Source organism: Prionailurus bengalensis, chromosome C1 (genome assembly GCF_016509475.1).
Source record: "Prionailurus bengalensis isolate Pbe53 chromosome C1, Fcat_Pben_1.1_paternal_pri, whole genome shotgun sequence".
Lineage (NCBI taxonomy): Eukaryota > Metazoa > Chordata > Mammalia > Carnivora > Felidae > Prionailurus > Prionailurus bengalensis.
The window spans coordinates 157,036,115-157,057,036 of record NC_057345.1 but is presented as its reverse complement, the minus strand read 5'-3'; the positions used below and the strand labels follow the sequence as shown (position 1 = coordinate 157,057,036).

At 37.7% G+C, this 20,922-nt stretch overlaps 1 protein-coding gene across 2 annotated transcripts in view; it reads right to left on the bottom strand.

Moving 5' to 3' along the window:
- The window catches only part of XIRP2 (xin actin binding repeat containing 2), a 74,678-nt gene that overhangs the window by 3,086 nt on the left and 50,670 nt on the right, over positions 1-20,922 (bottom strand). Inside the window, exons 4-8 of one of the 2 annotated variants that reach the window (XM_043576950.1) lie at positions 19,852-19,962; positions 19,153-19,225; positions 18,095-18,225; positions 8,142-17,451; positions 6,103-6,236 (exon numbers count right to left, since the gene is read on the bottom strand). In XM_043576950.1, the coding sequence (XP_043432885.1) occupies positions 6,142-6,236; positions 8,142-17,451; positions 18,095-18,225; positions 19,153-19,225; positions 19,852-19,962 (9,720 nt within the window). In that variant the 3' untranslated portion in view covers positions 6,103-6,141. The remainder of the gene's footprint in view (positions 1-6,102; positions 6,237-8,141; positions 17,452-18,094; positions 18,226-19,152; positions 19,226-19,851; positions 19,963-20,922) is intronic. The other variant, XM_043576951.1, reaches the window with a different exon arrangement.

The following is a 20,922-nucleotide window of genomic DNA, read 5'->3' as shown; positions in this document are numbered from 1 at the left end:
AAAAATATGGGAATTGAATCAAAACGTAATTGGATAATGATGACAGAAATGAAAGAGAAGGTCCCGACTAACATGGGGGAGATGAATCAAGGCAGGAAATCCCAGAATTCAAGTCATTGTGGTTTTTTGGACAGTGTATGAAAACTGGAATTCGTAGTACTGTGAAATTGGGAAAACCATCCTAAACATTGCCTCCTTCTAAGACTTGGGAAAACTAATGCCATGTGAAAATGAGCCACAGAAAAGTATTAAGGCCAAATATCATACAGATTTATTATAAGAAATGAAAGAGTAAAGAGAATTTTTCATATCACTACAGACAATGAAAACATGCTAGAAAAACATGTTCTCAACATCAAAATTTTAAAAATGAGCGAAAAGACATTAAAACATTATAAAAAGGCTTGAAAGTTTAGCATGAATTGTAATTAGAAAAATGTCATAAATGAGGTGTGAGAAATCAGGGGAAAAAATCAGAAATAAAAGAAAAAATCAGTAATAGAAACTAAACTAAAAGAAATTAAGAACATATAAACACAATAGAAAATACTTTAAGAACAGAAATAGGAGAATAAGAGGATGAAAACTTACAACCAGAAATTTAAAAAAGATGATTTGAGAGAAGAACAATTAATAAAGACAGGCACAAAATATCCATGTAGGTATAACAGAAGTTTCTGAAGAAGAAAATAATGTGATAGGTTAAATGCTAAAAAGCTATAGTTTAAGGAAACTTTCCTCATATAAAAAGGTATGAAACTATGTATTGAAAGAGGCACACTAGGTAACTGAGACTATTTGACCCAGAATGACCAACATCAAGAAATATCCTAGTAAAATCACTGGACGTTAAATAAAAAGAAAAAAAATCTTTTGTGTTTATCTAAAAAGAAAAGAAAAGCATATGATTTATAAGAGAAAAAAATTAGATTATTATCAGTCATTTCCAACACTTTACACCAAAAGAAAATGGAATAATGCATTTAAAATATCCAGTGAAAGAAAGTGTAAGTCAATGATTTTTCTTTCAGCAAGACTGACTTTCCATTATCAAGATCACAGAACAGCCTTTCTGAGGAATCTACTAGAAAATAAGCTTGCATAACTAGAATAGCTACAGAAGTATCAACATAAACATCTGTTGCAAGCATTATATACATATAAATATAAAGCCTATAAACTAAAGATGAAATGATGGCAATGAGGGAGGTGGTGTGATATGTAATGGCTGCTTAATATGACACCGAAGACATAACACAATTAAAAAAGAATGGAATGCGGATGAATGGGGAGCAAATGCCATTTAAGTTTTCCTAATCAAATTAGGGGTGCTGATAGTTTTGCTATTCCAAAACTGTTGTTCAAGTGAATATGGGATACTCTTTTTTTTTAAATGTTTTATTTATTTTTGAGAGACCATGAGCGGGGCAGGGGCTGAGAGAGAGGGGACAGAGGACCCCAAGTGGGCTCTGTGCTGACAGCAGTGAGCCTGATGCCGGCTCGAACTCTCAAACCATGAGATCATGACTTGAGCCGAAATCAAGAGTTGGCTGCTTAACCGACTGAACCACCCACGTGCCCCTGAATATGGGATATTCTAATTCTTTCCTCTCCTTGGTCTTTGAGAACCGGAAGTCTTGAAGTGAAAGCGAGGAGGCAGACGTGGAATAGAAAAGAGGCTACGGCAAAAGCAATGCAGTTTTGAATTCAATTTGAGATATTCCTACAAATTCATGATATATTTTTTTATATATAAACATTTACTAGCTCTTAACACTAAGAAAGCTTCAAAATAGTAACCAACCCAGTAGAAAGAGCATTGAGATTATAATCTTAAAATGCCATTTCTCACAAATGAAAAAAAAAAAGTAAAAAGGAAATGACTGATCCTGGATCTGGAGGAGGTAAGTGTATCAAAGGAATATGGAACATCTAGTCCTACCAGATAATGAGAAAACTATCAGAGAGTACTTAGGTCTTGTCAAAAGGACTGAAGAGAGAACCTGAAGAGGTCAGGGATAGAATGATTTGAGCTTCAGAAATGATAATAACTGCATCTGATTAAAACCAAGCAAACATATGTAAGTCTATGAGTTTATAAATATATCATGAATATTTTAAAATTCGTTACCTCTTAGGAGATAAGGAACCGTTTCATTACATTGTTAAATAAGTAACTGATACATTGGCAAAACAGGTAAACAAAGGGAAAAAGTTTTGTATTTATTCTGCCTTTCCTTCACCAACTGTACCACCAAGTGACCACATAGTAGATGAGGGGAAGAATCACCTGTAAAAGTAGTCAAACTAATAATGAAAAATAAAGAACAAAATGAGAATATGAACATTTGGTAAATATCAATTAATGCATATAGGTGTTAAGATTTCATTTTTGCTATGATTGCAAAACCAGACACGAGCAGACACTATGTGCTTACTATATTCTTGCCAACACTCCCTATGTTCTTGAAAAAGGTGTCAAATCTTAGTTTAAATCAGAATCTAGATTCAGCTGACAGTTTTTCAGAAACACAGGGGAGAAAGGAGTATGTGAACTACATGATAAGTGAGCAATCAGCAAATCCAGACTGGATAATTCTACAAGTCAAATATTCCAGGTTCTTCACAAATAAATTGTAAGGAATGAAAGAAATGGATAGAAAACCCTATAGATTTAAAAGATGTAAAAGACATATCAAAGTTTTAAAAAATGAATACAACTAAAGTATAATATCCAAGAAAGCATATTTGGATAAAAAAGCTATAAAAATGCAAGGAAGAAACTATTAAAAAGAATACTATTTACTCAGAGAGAGAGAACTGGTTGTGTTTGGGTGAGGCACATGGAAGGAGCTTCTGGAACCGTTGGCAATGTTTATTTATTGACCTTGGTACTAGTTAGAAAGTGTTCACTTTATAATAATTTATTAAATCATACATTTGATTTGTTTTTTTCTATATTTGTGGCTTTTGGTATAATGACTTTTAAAAAATATTAGTCACTGGGGGCACCTGGGTGGCTCAGTCTGTTAAGCATCTGACTTTGGCTCACGTCATAATCTCATGGTTTGTAAGTTTGAGTCTTGTGTCAGGCTCTATGCTGACAGCTCAGAGCCTGGAGCCTGCTTCAGATTCTGTGTCTCCCTCTCTCTCTCTGCCCTCCCCCCCACCCCCCACTCACGCTCTGTCTCTCTCTCTCTCAAAAAAATAAATAAACACAAAAAAATTTTAAAAATATCAGTCATCAAATATTTTTCAGTCCTTATTAAATGCCAGGGCTTTACTAGGTGTGAGAGTCAAACATTAACACATTTCCTACAGCTGGAAAGCAGTTACATTAGATTGTGGTAAGAATGGGGCAAGCACTGGGATGCTCCGGGAGCACATAGGAGGGACCCTTGAATCCATACGTGGGGATCAAAGCGGGCTTTTTCAAAGACATAAAGTCTCAGTTGAGGTCTGAAGAATGAGTGGATATTAGCCTGGTGAAGAGCTGGAGAGGGGGCATGGGAAAACTCCTACAAGGAGTGGAAATAACATTTGGGACCAACTAGATATGAGAGAGAAAGATAATGATTTTGAGGAACTGAAATTCAGATTTCATGAAAAGTAACATGCAATGGGAGGAAGGGGTGTTGGGAAAGGAGCTAGGGTAAGACTCTGAATTGCCTGTTAATTCATAGTAAGATGCTAATTTTACTTTGACAGAGGTAACCATCATATGTTTTAAACAGATTTGCGTTTTAGAAAGATCATTTTCACTACATCATGGAGCATGTACTGGGGCAAGTTGTTGGTAGTAATGGAGGTAAGAGATAATGGGGGCAGGGAGGCTAATTTGCTAGAAAGACTGTTGCATTAGTACAGGTGAGAGACAGAGACGACACTTGCTTGGAAGATGCCTGGGCTGTGGGGATAGAGGAAAATGTACAGCTCAAGAGGCATTTATGGGATATCAGTTATAGGACTTGGTCATTGCTTGGGTATAGGGAATGAAGAAGAAGAAGGACTGAAAGGTAACTTCATGTTTCAGTCATTGAGTTAGTGTTAATGTCATTTATGGAGAGACTAGCATACAGACCAGAAGTCAAGGAAGGAATTTCAGAAGACAGAAAAAATAATGGGGCATATTGAATTTGGTGTACAAGTGAGAAATCTAATTGGAGATGAATGCTAGTCATTGAGATATAAGCATCTGATAGAGGAGAGAACTGGGCTACTGTACAGATTTCAGAGTTATTCTAAATGGATGACGATTAAAGTCATGGAAGTGGATGCAGTAAACTATATATATAAAGAATATAAACAGAAGAATAAATGGCCATAACAGAAACCTAAGGAACTCTAACATTTCAGTAATGGACAGAAAAGAGTCACCCACATAGGAGTCAGAGAAGGAACACCCAGAAGGTAGGACGAAACTATTATACTCTGGCGTCATGGAAACCAAAGAAAAAGAACATTGTAGTAAAGGGTGTTTGACATTGTCAGTTTAAGTCAGGAGAGATATAGCCTGATACACACTGGATTTGGCAAAATAATTACACTTTCAGCATCTCAGACTATAGCCACACCAAATGCCACATTCATTAAAATGCATTTGTCACTGTATTGATACAGTGCTTCTGTTGCAACAGACAGGAACAAACAAAACAAAAAACAAAAGACAAAAAAGACCTAGTATATCTTACCTGACACTGACAATACTCTACATTCTTATTTTTTCTTCTTTTATTTATACACAATACCGAGACATAGGTATACTCTAGCCCATCACCTAATTTTGTATATGAAGTTTTACTGGAATACAACTGGGCCCATGAGTTTACAGCCACACTTGTTCATTTAGTTATCTGTGGATGCTTTTCCACTCAACTGGAAAGTTGAGTAGTGACAGAAATAGTATGGCCTATAAAATTGAAAATATTTACTATCTGGTCCTTTACAGAACAAGTTTTCTGACTCATGATCTTGAATCTAGACTTAAGGGGTGCCTGGATGGTTCAGTCTGTAGAAGATGCAATTCTTGATCTCAGGGTCTTGAGTTCAAGTCCCATGTGGGGCACAGAGCTTACTTAAAATAAAATAAACTAAGGTTGGGGGTTCCTGGGTGCTTCAGTTGGTTATGTGTCCAACTCTTAATTTGGCTCATATCATGATCTCATAGTTTGTGAGATTGAGCCCCCACGTTGGACTCTGTGCTGCACAGAGCCTTCTTGGGATTCTCTCTCCCTCTCTGCCGCCCCGCACCGCGCCCCCTCGCACTTTATCTGTCTCAAAAATAGATAAATAAGGGGCGCCTGGGTGGTTCAGTCAGTTAAGCATCTGACTTTGGCTCAGGTCATGATCTCACAGTTTGTGGGTCCAAGCCCTGTGTTGTTGTGCTCTTTGCTGTCAGTGTAGAAACTCTCTTTGGGTCCTCTATCTCTATTTCTCTTTGCTCATCCTCCGCTTTCTCTCTCTCTCTCTCTCTCTCTCTCTCTCTCTCTCTCTCTCTCTTTCTCTCTCTCTCTCTCTCAAAAATAAATAAACATTACTTTTGTTTTTTTTAATGAGGCACCTGGGTGGCTCAGTTGGTTAAGCAACCGACTCTTGGTTTTGGCTCAGGTCACAATCTCACAGGTTTGTGTGTTCGAGCCCTGCATTGGGCTCTGTGCTGACAATGCAGAGCCTGCTTGGTATTCTCTCACAAGCCCTTCCCCTGCTTGTGTTCTCTCCCTTTGACAAAAAAAACTTAAAAACATTTTTAATAAATATATTTTCAAGTAAAATATAATAAGATTGAAAGTAGAATCCAGACTTCCGACTCAAGTGGTAACTCAAAAATGCCTATTTGTACAGAATTTCTTGATTTTTCTCATCTGTGTGATCTCCAGGTTTAGACAAAAGGAACCTTTCTGGATTTGATTAAGAAAGCAATATTTCAAAAGGGAAAAGGTCACTGCCATCCTGAGAAAAAAGAACCCAACAACACCCCCTTTTGTAGTTGTGTTAACTGATGACAGCAAGATCTAGAAAATGTTGTATCTTCTAGAGACATGATGTTATAAGTATATTGTAGGCTCCTCCAGCATTTGTGCCACAGACCTCAGAACATTTTACCTCAGTTTACTGTTGCAGTGGCGGCATCGGAAGCAGGATTTATGAAAACTCTGCTTGTCCGCTACTAGGCACTCCATTGGATAAACAGTCTTTTGACAAAGTGTACATATTGCCTTGTCTTGGAGCAGCAGCTTCTAAAAATAAAAATTTACCAAAGGTTATATGATGCTGTCTTCAATCACACTGCAAAACCAAAACAAATAACAGTATATTGACTAGCCATGCAGTTAAAGTAAAAGCTCGTAAGACTCCTGTCCTAACAGTGCTTCTGTGGAAACTATCCTACCATCAGGTGTGAGGTTCTGGAACATCAATGCCCAACATTTTCACATTTTAAAACATCCTGGAGAGAGTTCTCCAGAGTGCCTACGTAGCTCTTAAAGCTGAGGATATTGTATTCGTTTAAATAATTTCCTTGATGACTTCGTGTTGGCTCTGTGACACCTTTTCCTAACATTAATACAGCAAGACTCCTGAATATGTTGAGACGTTCAGGGCCATTTCTCCTCAATCTAAATGGCTTTAGATTGTAGGGCTTTTGGGATTCTCACGTTTGCCTTTTACATGTTCCCTACCTCTTCCCTGGCTATATCATCCCTGTGGCCCCCTGCTGCGGTGCTCAGGTGGATGCCAGCTCCTGTGAATCACAGTAGTGCTTAGACAGTGGTTCAAAACTGACATAGAACTTTCACCTCAGTACTGTTTTGATCCTCCCTACAATCCCATGAGACGAACTAAGCTTTCATATAAGTTATATATAAAGGCATATATGCTCAGGGTTCCTTTTACAAATAAGTGTGTATTTTAGAGTCTCGATGCTCAATTTGAGCTAGTAAGAGATCTCCTTTGTTTATTTGGTAGGACACATATTTCTATATTTAACACAGGGTGGGTTTATTTTTCCTTTTTTGTCTTTTTTACATGCTTTTAGCTATCTTAACAGAAACTGAGCATTTGAAATTAATTGGACAGCTTTGCTTGATTATGCCAGAAGCAAGCACATTAAGAAGTCATATTAATCTGATAAACTAGACACATATGTTGCAAATATGATAGAGGGATAATTACTGGTTTCAGCATTTTTATTTTTAAACTTCCTATTCCTTTCAATCTGTTTAAAAGAATGGACTACGTTAATGGTGCACATTAATTATGTCAAATCTTTTTATTGTAAAGCCTCATTAATTGTAAAATGCAGAGAAATAAAAAGAAATAAAGTGTTTTCTGATGTTAAAAAATATGTACTAACTCCATGTGTTTTGAATTTCCCTCCTTCTAAATATAGTCAAATTTTTAAAATGTATTGTCCATGTTCATGTGTGAATGAGGCCAAACTCAAACTCATTTGGAGTTTAAGAAAGGTGAGATGAAATTAGTTATAGAATAAAAATAGTGCCATTAGAAAACACTAACTCATCCAATTTAATAACAATAATTCTATATACAAAAGGTCTAATTCCATATGTATATTTTCATCAAAGATATCAATCAATACAAATCATGAAAGCACACATGAAGGGTATAAATTGTTTCTTGGGTTATTAGCAGGCTGTGTTGAATTCAAACACAACACCACTCAAATCTGGCAGTTAAAAATATGTCAATAGTAGGCCAATAGATACTACCTCATATTGTCTTAAACAAGTGGATAAAATATTAACTTTTAATAAAAATATAAATAATGTGCTATGTCTATACTGTTATTAATAAATACACTGTTACATATAATTGTCAATGCTATCACAGCAACAATGATTGTATCTGCTGCTCTACCTCGTCTTATTTACCTTGACAAATACAGGTCTCAATCAATCTATGTTGTTATTCTCACACAGTGCAGATGAATCCTGTGTTAGATGCTTTTGTGAAAAGAAAGCAGTAAGAGCGAGCGAGCAATGTAAAGAGAAGGAGATCCTCCACCAGGGAAAGCTGTTAGTTTTTGGTTATTGCCAAGCACCCTTCTAACTGCAAGCCATCCTAGCTATGGAACATGTGCCTTTAAGCGGGTTAATCTTCACACTCTGCACACTCTCATTTACCACTGATAAATGCAGAGTCCTCGTGGAAGGTGGTTCTCATCTCAGTGGCAGAAGCATCTGAGGTTGCACAGCCCAGGCTTTTGAAAACGCTTTCACTCTCCTGCCACGCCTTCTGAAAATTCCTCCTGAGTTCTTTAGGTGAATCAGAAATATCTAAAATATGGCCAGCGATGACATCTTCATAGGTTGGCGGGGCATGCTTGAAGTCAAAGCCAGATTTGCCAGCTTCTGAGCTATGTGATGAAGAGACCGTCATCCTCGACCCAACAACTTGGCCCTCAAATGCATCCACACCTGAGAAATGTTCACTTAGCGTCCTTGTTTCAGAGCGGACGCTGGGCTGCTTGACAGAGATTTTTTCTTGTAGCTCTCTAGGACGGTTGCAAGAAAAGCCTGTAAAACTCGTATTTTCTAGAGATGTTAATCCAAATTCCTCCTTACAAAACGAATGACTTTCTTGTTTAATATTATGGTTTGTTTCTCCATTGGTATAAACTCTTCTATTTGACTTTGCTTCAAAATCTGGGCCATCTTCAAATTCCCTGAACCATCTGTTTATTTCATTTTCATGGTCACTCACGAAATTTTCAGCCATTTGGACAGTTTGGTTGGCGGCTTCAAACCTCTGAGTGTGCTCTGAGCGGCGGGGCCCTTCGACCTTGCGGATGATTTCCACCGCGTCAAAACTTTCAGTGTCCGGCAGGAGGCGCTGCGCGGAATTCCCAGCGTCTTTGTGAAAGTAAGTCGCCCTTTTCTCCACTTGCCTAACTTCCTCTTGAGCTTCCATGGATCCTCTGAAGGAACCACTATCTACATGGTTTACACTTATAGGTATTGTGATTGTGGGTGGAGAGTCCCTACCACGGGTTTCTATCTTAATTTGACGACGAAGTGTTGCAGGAGACGCGATGATCTCAGACCTTTTCTCCACAATCGGAACCGGGGTTCCTGATGTGCACGGGACGCCCCCTCTGGACAGCTTTGCAGTGGTGTCTTTGAGTTTGACAAGCTGCTCAGAGCGACTCCTGGGCGGAGGAGGGGACGCATCTGCTCTGCCAACTTTAGATGTTTGTGCCATGGGAGTTCTTGGCGATGGTTCAGCAAAACTGTCCTTTTTAGGGGACTGAGAGAGCTCATCCTTAGTAGAGGTTTCTGTTCGCCGGGCAGTAGACTCGATTGTTATAAAAGTTGGTGACGGTGGGCGTGTTTTTAAGGAGGGAGGAGAGATCTTGCTATTATCTAATTTAATTTCCTGATGGGTTTTCACATGATTGTGAGCAGTTGCTTCATGGTGAGTTGCTACTTGGCAGTGTTCTGTTTTTTCTACAATCGTATTTTCTTGCTGTTCGCTAACATTAGGCATTTTAGGTAACGTTTCGTTAAGGCTGGTGGGTTTATGCCTCTGCTTTCCTGCTTTGGAGGATATCATGGCTGTTTGAATTATATCCTCACAGGACATAAGCATTTCCTCTGCTTGAGTTTTAATATGCGTTATTTCTTCTTTGATTTTTTCTATGTTATTTTCCATAGCAATGCAAACTCCATATTGTCTTTTTTCTTCACTTAATAGCCATACTGGAATAATATTTAACAGTGTCTGAAATGTTTTAAGGCCATTTTTATCTGGCTCTGCTTCAAACTGTTTTACCCTAGACAAAATCTGTTGTAGTTCTTCACGTTTTCTCAAGAATTCCAATATATTTATAGCACATTTTCCATCATCCTGCTGGGATTCTTTCACAGAGGAAAATAAAGATTTGTTCTGTGTAATCTCTTGCTTTGAATCTTTAGTATCAGAAAAGACTTGTTTCTGTTGTATGCCCTTGACTCCAAGACATTTTTCTTCCTGCAGCTTATTATACGGCTCGGGCAATTTTTTATGTTCAACTTGACTTTCAGAAGTCTGTATTTGTGTTTGCTGAAAATTCTGTGTCTGTGAATCAAGATGTACATCAGTAACCTTTTGCTTGACTACCTTCTGTGCCGATTTATTCAAATGTTCTTGTTTTCTTTCCACTGTTAGTCTCTCTTCCTTTGGACCAGCCATTGATGCTTCCTGATTTGTTCTTTCGTTTCCTGGAAGTTTCCCGCTCTCAGATTCTCTATATTCCCTTTGCTTCTCATGAACTATATTGAGTTTATTTTCATGGCTTTTCCCTGTGGGTTCTGTAGGCAATTTGATGGTTACTCTTTTCTCCTTCTTAGGTAATTGACAATATTTTTCAGCTACAGATTGCTTATTACTATATTCAGTGCTTGCTTCAGTTTTCTCAGTTTTCTGGTACTGTCGTTTGCTAATGGTTTGAACATCAACTTCAGATTGCTTTTTATGGCTTTCATAGATGTGGTCTGTTTCATTTAATTTGTGATCTGCAGTTGGAAGCTTGGTACTCTTAACTGTGAAGCTTGGGGAAACTGGTTTTCTTTGGGGCAAGTGCAATTGCTCCTCCACATACTTCTGTTGTGCTTGTTGTGTCTTATATTCCTGGTGACTCTGTTTAATTTCACAAGCTGATATAGATTGTAACGTGTCCCTCGAGCTCTGTAAAACTTCCTTTTCCATGATATCTTTGTCTTCTGAGGCTAGTAGAGTACGTTGGCGCCCCTCGGCAGCAACCGTCACCGCTGGTGTTGTGGAAGGCGGGTTATCCGTGCCCACTCCCAGTACTTGAGAATGACTTTGAGAGTCCATTCCGGGTAGGGAAACCACCTCATTTGTTTTTTGTAACAGCACTTCCTTTTTCAACTCTGACATATTTTGATTTGGGCTTTCTGTTTTGACTATCTTGTAGCAAGAACTCTCATGTTTCTGTTTTTCAAGCTCTTCTCTTTGTTGTCTATACTTTTCTTCAGCAATCATTAAAGGTGTCTTAAATTTTCTCATATAAGGTTTTGGACTTTGTTGTCCTGAGCCTGCTGAGAATGAATGCGATTTTACCAGAGGTGCTATTGTGTTTTCCTTGGGTTGTGAAGTTTCTGGAACTGTCTGTGAGAGAGATCTTTTAGAGTCCATAGATAATTGTTTGCTTTCATCAAGATTTCTAGATAAGTTCTGCTTCATCTCTGTGTGTTCACTGTTAGTCACCATTATTACTTTTTTCTGATCCTTCAAGGGAGTGGCTTTACATTCCATATCTGGTGGGGAATTTTCCAATTCACCTCTTGGGGAACCATGATTCTTTTTATCTTCCATCTGTTTGAAAAATTTGGGTTTGGGGAATGTGGGAGGTGGCAAAATTACTCCTGATTTTCCTGTTAGGACTTTAGCCTGAGAATGAGTTTGCTGCAAACTTGAGGCTTCTTCTTGGGAATATTGTATGATTGCTCCACTTCGCTTTTCTTGAACAGAGGAGGGAAGGAGATGCGATGGTTTAAGAGATGGGGTTGGAGGAGGGGGAGGTGGCGGAAACATTGACAGACATTCAGATTTCTCATCTTCTGGTGGTGGAGGAAGAGGGAGGCCTGGGAAACTTTCAAATTCAGCCTTTATCATCTCTGTGGACAGTGAGGGAGGAAAAACGTTTTTTTCAGGCAACATCATTAAAGGAGGTGGAGGAGGAAGAGGAAATTCAATTTCAGACGACGCATTGGAAGGTGGAGCAGGAGGTGGAGATGGAGGTGGAAGAGAACACTCACTTTCTTTTAAATTATTTTCAGGGTTAAAGCTGATTGAATTAAAGGACATTTCCATTGCCCTTTTTAAGTCTGTGGAAGTATTTGTCCTCATTAGAAAGTCCTGACTCTTCAGATGAACATCAGCCTGCTTTTTGTCACTTGCCTTAAATTTACTGTGGCTTTTTGGGGAGACTTTTACTTCTGTTGTATTTGATATATCTTGATCTATAGGCAAAATTGGCTGAGGGTTCATGTTCTTCCTTATACCTTTACTAGAACATTGTATTTCTTGCTTTAACGAAGTTTGCTTCTGAAAGTCCTCCGAAACTTCGCAAGTTTCCACAACTGTCTTGTTGACTAGACTCTGGGTTGGACTGGGCTTAGGGCTTTGTTTACCTGTTGATATTTTAGTCTGTTTGGTATTTTTTGGACTCTTTACAGAGAAAGACTCAATCTTCTGGTGGTCATTTCTCAGTTTGCAAGTTTGAGTCTGTTGCCTTCCAATTGTTTTATCAACAGATTGGGTAGAGTTAAAGACCGCATCCTTCTTCTGTTCTCTCACTGTCTCTGATTCCTTAGTTTTTAGATTTTCCTTAGCTGACACAGTTGAAGTCAATTGTCTGCTCATATGTTCATCACCAAAATGCTGCTCTGCTGTGGTATCCATCCAGACACCCATTTTGTCCCCTGATTCCAACACATTTTTACTAGCTTTGTGGTGTGAATTAGATAGTCTTCTAAGGTTTTTCTCAAGAGCGTCGTTGTTTTGTTCACGATCTATGACAATCTTTACGGTGCCTTTTGGGGCTTTTGGAAGATTAAGTTCAGTTCTTTCTTCTATTAAATTCCCATGACAAGATTTGCCTGTAGTTTGATTGGGAGTATCTGTTCCCCCTTGCCACCTGGCTGCTGGTTCAAAAGGTCCTGGTCTTGGCTGAAGAACACTTTTTTTGTCCCTCTGTTTGGCCACCTGATGAATCTTTGTTTTCTGCTCTTCTGAAGAACCTACCATCACCGCCTTCACATCTTCCTTCATTACACTTTTCTTATCCACCTCTTTAAAAGCTCTCTGTGCTTTTTTCAGATTCCTTAATGACATTTCAAGGTCATCTCGGATAAGCTCCTTTTTCAGGATTTCTGTCCTTGTGTTTGCAGTCTTTTCAAGGCATTCAATAGCTTTCTCAATATCATCAGGGATGGCATTGGGTTGTTTAGATTCTTTCCATTGGTGGCTTGATTCCTTAAGTGACTTGAATGTGGCCAGCATGTCACTTTTTATAATTTCTTCTGTTTTAGCTACTGTTTTCTGACTTATGGCCTGGTTGAGGGAATTTAGGGTTGATTTCAAATCACCTTTTATAATTTCTTCTTTGGGTGTCTTGCAAAATGTAGTCTGAGGCTCTGTCATAAAAACCTTAACTGTATTCTGCACATCTCCTGGGATGATGTCAGTTTCGTTAACAGTACGTTCAACCCGAGATTGCCTTTTCTTCAGTAACAGTTTTGTGCCCTCCACATCACCACCAATTATTTCTTCCTCTCTTTCTTGTTTCCCAGCTGTTAGTGTTTCATTTGACCCTGTCTGGAGTTGCTTAAGATAATCCAAAGCTCCAATTTCTATGCATGTTGTGAAAAACTGAACATTTCCCCTCTCAGAGGCATCGATTTTAGCCCTTTCAGATATTTTATTGTTTGATATGGAAGATAGCAAACTATGAATGGTACGTTTCACATCACCCCCTATTACTTCTTCACGCTCAATTGTGTCACCAGTGTTTTCATGAAGAAGACAATAGATAGTCATGTTAATATCTCCTTTTTCATCTTCTTGAATTAAAATGCCTTTCTTTACAGATCTTTCCTCAGAGAACAGGTTTTTTATTGCTTGTTGTACATCACCACTCACTATTTCTTCTTTTTCAGCATGAAATTCTGTTGATCTGTTTAATAATTGAGTTTTGGTCAAATTAACATTTCCCTTCTCTTCTTCACTAACCAAAATCTCCCTTTTTGTACAGTCTCGTTTGGAGAGTAGGTTCACCATTATATTTTTGAGATCAACCCTAATAATTTCTTCTTTCTGTATCTCAGGAGAGGCTTGATTCATTAGCTTGTATTTTGCCATTCGAACATCCCCAACTTCATCAGCTTCAATGATAATTCCAGGAGCCTCAATAACTTTTTGAGAATAGAGTTCCTCCAACGTTTCCTTAATGCTCTTGCCAATAATTTCTACCTTCTCTACCCTACTTTCATTAAATTCATGAAGGGGTGTAGTTTCAAAGAGCCATGTAGTTGTTTTGACATCAGAAGGAGGGATTTCTTCCTTGATGATTTTTGTGGTGCTTTCATCTGCTTCCTTAATAGAGTCCAAAGTTTGATTTTCAAAAAGCCATACTGCCTGCTTAACATCACCTTTCTGTATATCTTCCTGGGTGACGGTTTTGATATTTTCATATTCTGACCCTTCTCCTCTCAGTTCATCTATAGTGTGCGTTTCAAACAGCCAAGTAGATGTTTTAACATTGCCCTTTTGTATTTCATTGACACTTACTGTTCTTATATATGTATTCTTATCAAAATTTTCAGATTCAAAAAGTTGTTTACTTGTTTTTACATCTCCACCTTGAATATAGTCTACAGTGGACACGGTATCACGTGATTCTTCTGAAATCTGATCCAATGGCTGGGTTTCAAATCTGTATCTGACAGAACTAACATCTCCCTTCTGAATGTCTTCTTGTGTGACAGATTTAATAACATACACAGTCTCTGACTGATTAATTGAGTCTAATGGTTTTGTTTCAAAAAGCCACCTCGTTCCTCGTACATCTCCATGAATCACCTCTTCCTTTTTAACTGTTGTCACTTCATGATAATACCCTTCTCGGTCTTGAATTGCATAGAGTGGCTGGGTTTCAAAGAGCATTCTATAGCTTTTTACGTCACCCTTCATTACTTCTTCAGCAATTGTTTTCTTGGTACTGATACAGTCAGATTCTTCTTTAATCACATCTAAAGAAAAAGTCTCAAAAATAAAACACCCCTTCCTTACATCCCCACCTTGTATGTCTGTCACTGTCTTAACTAATTCATCACCTTCTTGGCTCTCTTTTATCATATCAATTGGCTGGTTTTCAAAAAGCCACCTACAATTTAAAACATTGCCTTTCTGAATATCTTCAGTCTTTAGGGCTTTGATCTTTTTCAAAACTTCCTCTGAACTGGAACTTATAGAATCTAAGGACTGATTTTCAAACTTATGCCTCATGCTGGAGACATCTCCGGCTTGGATATCCATTTCCATGGCCTTGATTTCTTTTCCTTCTTCTCCTTGTATGCTGTCCAAATTTTCTGTCTCAAAAAGAAAACATGCTGTACGAACATCCCCACCTTGGATCTCCTCCTGTTTTACAGTTTGCAATTTGACTGTTGCTTCAGAGTCATCTTTTATGGTATCAAGAGGCTTAGTTTCAAAGAGCCAAGTGCAGGCTTTGACATCTCCTTTACGAATTTCTTCACAGTCACTCATTAATGAAACTTTTTCATAAAGAGACTCCATTGGTTGGGTTTCAAAAAGCCATCTACAAGTTTTGACATCCCCTTTAACAATATCTGTAGCTTGTTCAGTTTTACTTTCTACTTCTTCCATATTACTAAAATATTTAATTGAATCAAGAGGTTGAGTTTCAAATAGCCACTTAGCAGACTTCACATTTCCAGTCTGTATTTCTTGAGCAGATATTCCTCTAATTATCTGGAATTTATGAATGCTTTCATCAAACTGGTCAATGGGCCTTGTTTCAAAGAGCCACCTACAACTCCGTACATCACCTCTTAGGATTTCTTCTTGTTGGACTGTCTTTACTTGATGATATTTTCCAAGGTGATCCTGAATGGCATATAGTGGTGTTGTTTCAAAGAGTGATTTATTTAACTCTACAGCACCTCTCGTGACTCCTTCCACCTGTATTTTATGTGATGCATCAAATTTAATTAAATTGTTTGATTCAAAGATATGTGTGTAATTCTTTACATCACCTCTGTCAACTTCTTCAAGTTTCACTGTTCGTATGTACTCTTTTTTATCTTCTCTAATGTCTTCCAGAGGTTGGGTTTCGAAAACCCATTTTTGGTGTCTAACATCCCCCTTTTCTTCTTCAGAGGCAGTAATTTTTTGAAGTTTTCCTACATCAGGGCTATCTTTTAAAGCCTCTATTGGAAGTGTTTCAAATAGATGCTTAGTAGTTTGTACATCACCCCCTATTATCTCTTCAGATCTTAGAGGATCTGCATCAGAAACTTCTTTTAGAATGTCTAATGGCTGTGTTTCAAACATCCAACACTTTCTGGAGACATCTGCACCTATTATTGTTTCCTTTTCAATGATGACCTCTTCTGAGTCTTCTTTGATTTTCTCCAAAGGTTGAGTTTCAAATAACCACTTTGCCCTACTCACCCCACCTTTGACATTTTCTTCCATGGATATTCCTCGGACAACTTTAATTTCTGTGATATCCTTGTTAATTGTGTCCAAGGGCTGTGTTTCAAACATCCAACGTGCTGTTCTCACATCTCCCTTTTCAACATCTTCTCTGTGAACAGTTTTAATTTCTAGCATTTGACCTAAACCATCCCTAATAACATATAATGGTTGAGTTTCAAAACATTTTATACTTCTCTTCACATTTCCTTTAATTTCTTTGAGTTCAGACCTGAGTTGCAGAAGGTGAACTTCATCCACTGAATGAAGCTGTCCAAGCTGATCCAGATGTTGAGTTTCAAACATATACCTCACAGTCTTGACATCCCCACCGGTGATGTCCTTTATGGTGGTTACCACTGATTCTTCTTGACCTTGGTGCATTTTATTCATTGAGTCTAATGGCTTTGTTTCAAACATCCACCGGGCTGTGCGGACATCTCCTCTGGCTAGTTCAGGAATTTTCTCAGCATTTTCTTCCATGCCAGAAGAATGATCACCCAGTGCATCTATGGGTTGGGTTTCAAACATCCATGTTGTATATTTCACATCGCCACCAGCAATGATTTCTTGATCAGCAATGCCCCCGTTGATGTTATCTTCATCTGGAGAGCCGTTGTTGATGGAATCTAATGGCTGATTCTCAAAGATCCATCTCATGGACTGCACCTCCCCCTTCAGAATTTCATCCCACTCCAAGTGTTCTCTTTCTGAGTTCAGAGCTTTTTGAGAACTGTCATTTGTATTTTCAAAAACATACCGGACTTGTTGCACATCTGCTAAAACTGAGCTCCCTGGGTTCACTTGACTAGAGACAATTTCAGAAACCTCACTGATATAATGTTTTTCTAAGTTTTTTCTTAACTCAGGATGGATGTGTTTATATAAACGGTTTAATTCGTACAAATTTCTTTGCTTAGAATATAATTCTTTGGGTACTGGTAGTGTTCTAGGAGGGTTGGGGAATTCAGGGGACTGGGAAAATGCTGTCGCATCTATTGGAGCTTGAAATATTTCAGGTGGGGGAGGAGGAAATTCTTCTGTCTTTCCCGTAGAGGTGGCATTAACTTGTGCTAGAGTTGAGGAAGTGGCACTGTGGGTGCTATGTTTTGTGGTTGATGTTTCCTTCCTCTGGCTGGTCGAAGTGCAAGAAGTAGAAGAGGGACCCACAACTGATGATGGTTTTAAACTCTCTTCATATTCACTTTCAATCTTGAAGGGAAAGAAAGTCAAATCTTATAAAAATGGGTGTAGTGGTGAAGATTTCCTAGGCACTGTCCCTTACCTGTCCACAGGCTATGATATCTCCTTTGGAAACAGCAGAAGACATACTCCTTTTCAAGACCTACTTAGAAGCAATATTCAGTTTTGTTACTATCTTTCCTATAATTCATTTGCACTTTTAGGGTTCTATTCCCCATTCAATACATCAACAAGTCAGTATTTTAACATTTACACATAATCTTGATTTTTCTTCCTCCTTTACTTAATATACTGTGCTGAGTAATCTAGAGGGATAACAGTAAAAGTCTTAAAGTACTTTTGAGAATTATTTTGTTTTCCTTGGAATTTTAAGCAGAGTATCTGACATTTAAAATTGACTTTATTATTTTATCTAATGCTAGTTATTAAACTTTAGAGCATATATAATTTTTTCTTCCCTATTTTTTTTTAGTGAGAAAAGTTTTAACTCTACTGCTTTTCTCATGTAGAATAATATTCTCCTTATGGGGGAAAAATTAATGGCTCTAGATTTAGTTGAAAAACCACATAAAACATTCAATAATTTGAAAATGCTATGCATTTACATCTGGTTTTACACTTAATATGTTTCCATATAGAGATATTGTTTTACCTTAATCTGCTTGGCTGGGGTCATCTCTTTCTCAGAATAAAGGACCTTTTCCTGGGCAGACTTTTCAAATTGCTCTTTTAAAAACTTTGTTGAAACCTTTGGAATCTCTTCATCCTCAGGTGTATCAATGACTGCAAACAGAAAAGAATACCAGGGATGTTATGTAACTAATAAACATGATGTTTGAGAAGGAAGCTTCTCACAATATATGTTAAATGAAAAGGTTCAAGGTACAAATATATGCATATGGCACCATTTCATTATGTAAGTTAGTGTCAAGAAATATAGGGAGAACAATGGTGGTGGTTATCTCTAGACGAGAAGTCGTAATTGAAGGAACTGTTATTTTAATTGTATATATTTTTCAAGTTTTCTACAAGCATGTTTTACTTTCATGCTTAGGAAAAAATAATACAAGTTATAAAACAAGAAAAGCACACCAGAAGGACAGAAAAGGAATACCTGCTTCCTTTGCAAAACCAAAATAAAGCCAAAATACAGACAGACTCAAGTAATGATTGGGTCACAATTGGCTTAAATCTTCCCTTTTAGGTCTTCAAGGCAACAAAACTTCTCATTCCCCTTTTATGGGCAAGACAGCCTGTACCTGTCTTATGCAAACTCGTACAGATTTGTCTATAGTTTAATTTCATGTATGTAGGTTGAAAACTGAATTTAGAAGTGTTAAAATCTGTTATTGAAAGTAATACAATCTAGATAACATTTCTGTTCTTAGGGAACTTGATAAACATTAAGTTTTACTGTAGGTGCCTGAGGCAAAAAGCAATTCAGAGATGACTGGCGTATCACCTTCTAGGCTTTTAGGATGAATTCATAAGACTGATGAGCAGTGAACTATTTTAGAAGCTTATTGCATCTGTTACCAGAGGCAGAACCTAATTATGTATAGAAATACTACTTTGTCTCCTTTGGGACTGTGAGTCATAGTTATTAAATGTACTTAGTGGGAGGGATTATGCTTTGGAAGTCCTCCATTCAAACCCAGACACATGAGTAGGAGAAAGGCATACTGGGATCAAATAATGCCAGATTCTCACCTGTTTCTTGAACACATTGATGGAACTGAGAAGCTTGGTTTATTTCCTCAGTGTGCTTTTCAAGATGAGAGGCCTGTGTTTAAAGATAATTTTAAATAAATAAATGTTTTTAAGAAGTCAGTTATTTTAGTACTGCATATATATTCTTCATTTCACAGTGATTTTCATTCAAGACGTCGGTGCACTTTGAGAGATGCTAACTAAACTTCTATCCCTTAATTAATTAATTTTTAATTTGAGAGAGAGGGAGAGAGAGCAAGCATGGGGGAGGGTCAGAGGAGAGAGAGAGAGAGAGAGAGAGAGAGAGAGAGAGAGAGAGAGATTGAGAATATCTTAAGCAGGGTCACATTCAGCATGACCCCATGATCCTGGGAGCCAAAATCAAGAGTCAAATCTTGAGCCAAAATCAAGAGTCAGATGCTTAACCAACTGAACTACCCAGGTGCCCCTCTATCCCTTGTTTTAATGCATGGGCTCATGGTATAACAGAACATATATAAATTAACAACTAAAGTGCACTTAAAATTTTAGCATGATCATTTTATTTTTCAAAGAACATCAGTGCCAAAATGGGGACATAGATGCTGATGTATATTGGTATTAAATACATAAAGGACATTAAAAGCAATTGTTTACAATGAGGTTAGAATTTCCACACAGTTTTGGAAATGGGAAAGTATTGTGTTTCTAAGTAGTTACCATTTCTGTTTCAAGAACGTCACTTTTGTGTGCTTTGGAGGCTGCTTGTTCATTTCTTTCCATTTCCTGGCTGCTTCTTGAAATGTCCACTTGGCTGCTGTGGATTATCTCCTGAAAGGAAATGAATGAAGAAATACACCATGTTTTAATAAAAGTTTGAAAATGTTAACTTTTTTTTTATTAATGCAATTTTAGTGACAGTCTTCTGAAAAAAATTAAAGTTCCTCAGTGTATTAGTTTTCTTGGCTACTGTTACAAATTATTAAAAACTTAGTGATTGGTTTATAACTGCACAAACTTAATATATTTTACAGTTCTATAGGTCAGAATCCCTGAATGGATATCACTGGGGGTGGTGACAGGTGTTAGAAGGTATGCATTCCTTTCTGCAGGCTCTAGGGGAGAATCTATTCCCTGGCTTTTGCAGTTTTAGATAGCATGCTTATTTTCCTTGGCTCACGGCCCTGTTCCTGCTCAGGTTTCTCACACTTCCATTCCTGATTCTCTCTTCCAATCCCCTGTTCCACCTTGTGATTACATTGAGCCAATTTGGGTAATCCAGGACTCTCTCCCTGTCAAAAGGTCAGCTGATTAGCAGCTGTAATTTTATTTGCAATCTTAATTCTCCTTTGCCATGTAACTTAATATATTCATAGATTCTGCAGATTAGGACATGGGTATCTTCAAGAGCCATTATTCTTTTTACTACCCTTAGTAAGCTATAATATGAGAAAGATGAATCTCAAAACGAAAATGCAAATCCTTATGGAAAACAAATGTATTTTGTTGTTTATCAGCCAACTTTTCAGAAAGACTTTTCAGCCAAACTTTTTACAGAAAGACATTCTAGTCTCCAAGTTTGCCATCTAGTTTGATGACACATCCAGAGTTCAAATGAAGAATATAACCATTAAATGTAACCAACATAAACAGACCATATTATGCTAGTATGTATGTCTCTCTCCATGCATGGGGCAACTTTTGATTTTGGTTAAGTTATCACAGGCGACCCTGGCTGAATCGGATACTTTGATGCTCCTATTAATTTTGGTGATCCAGCCCTGTTGTTAC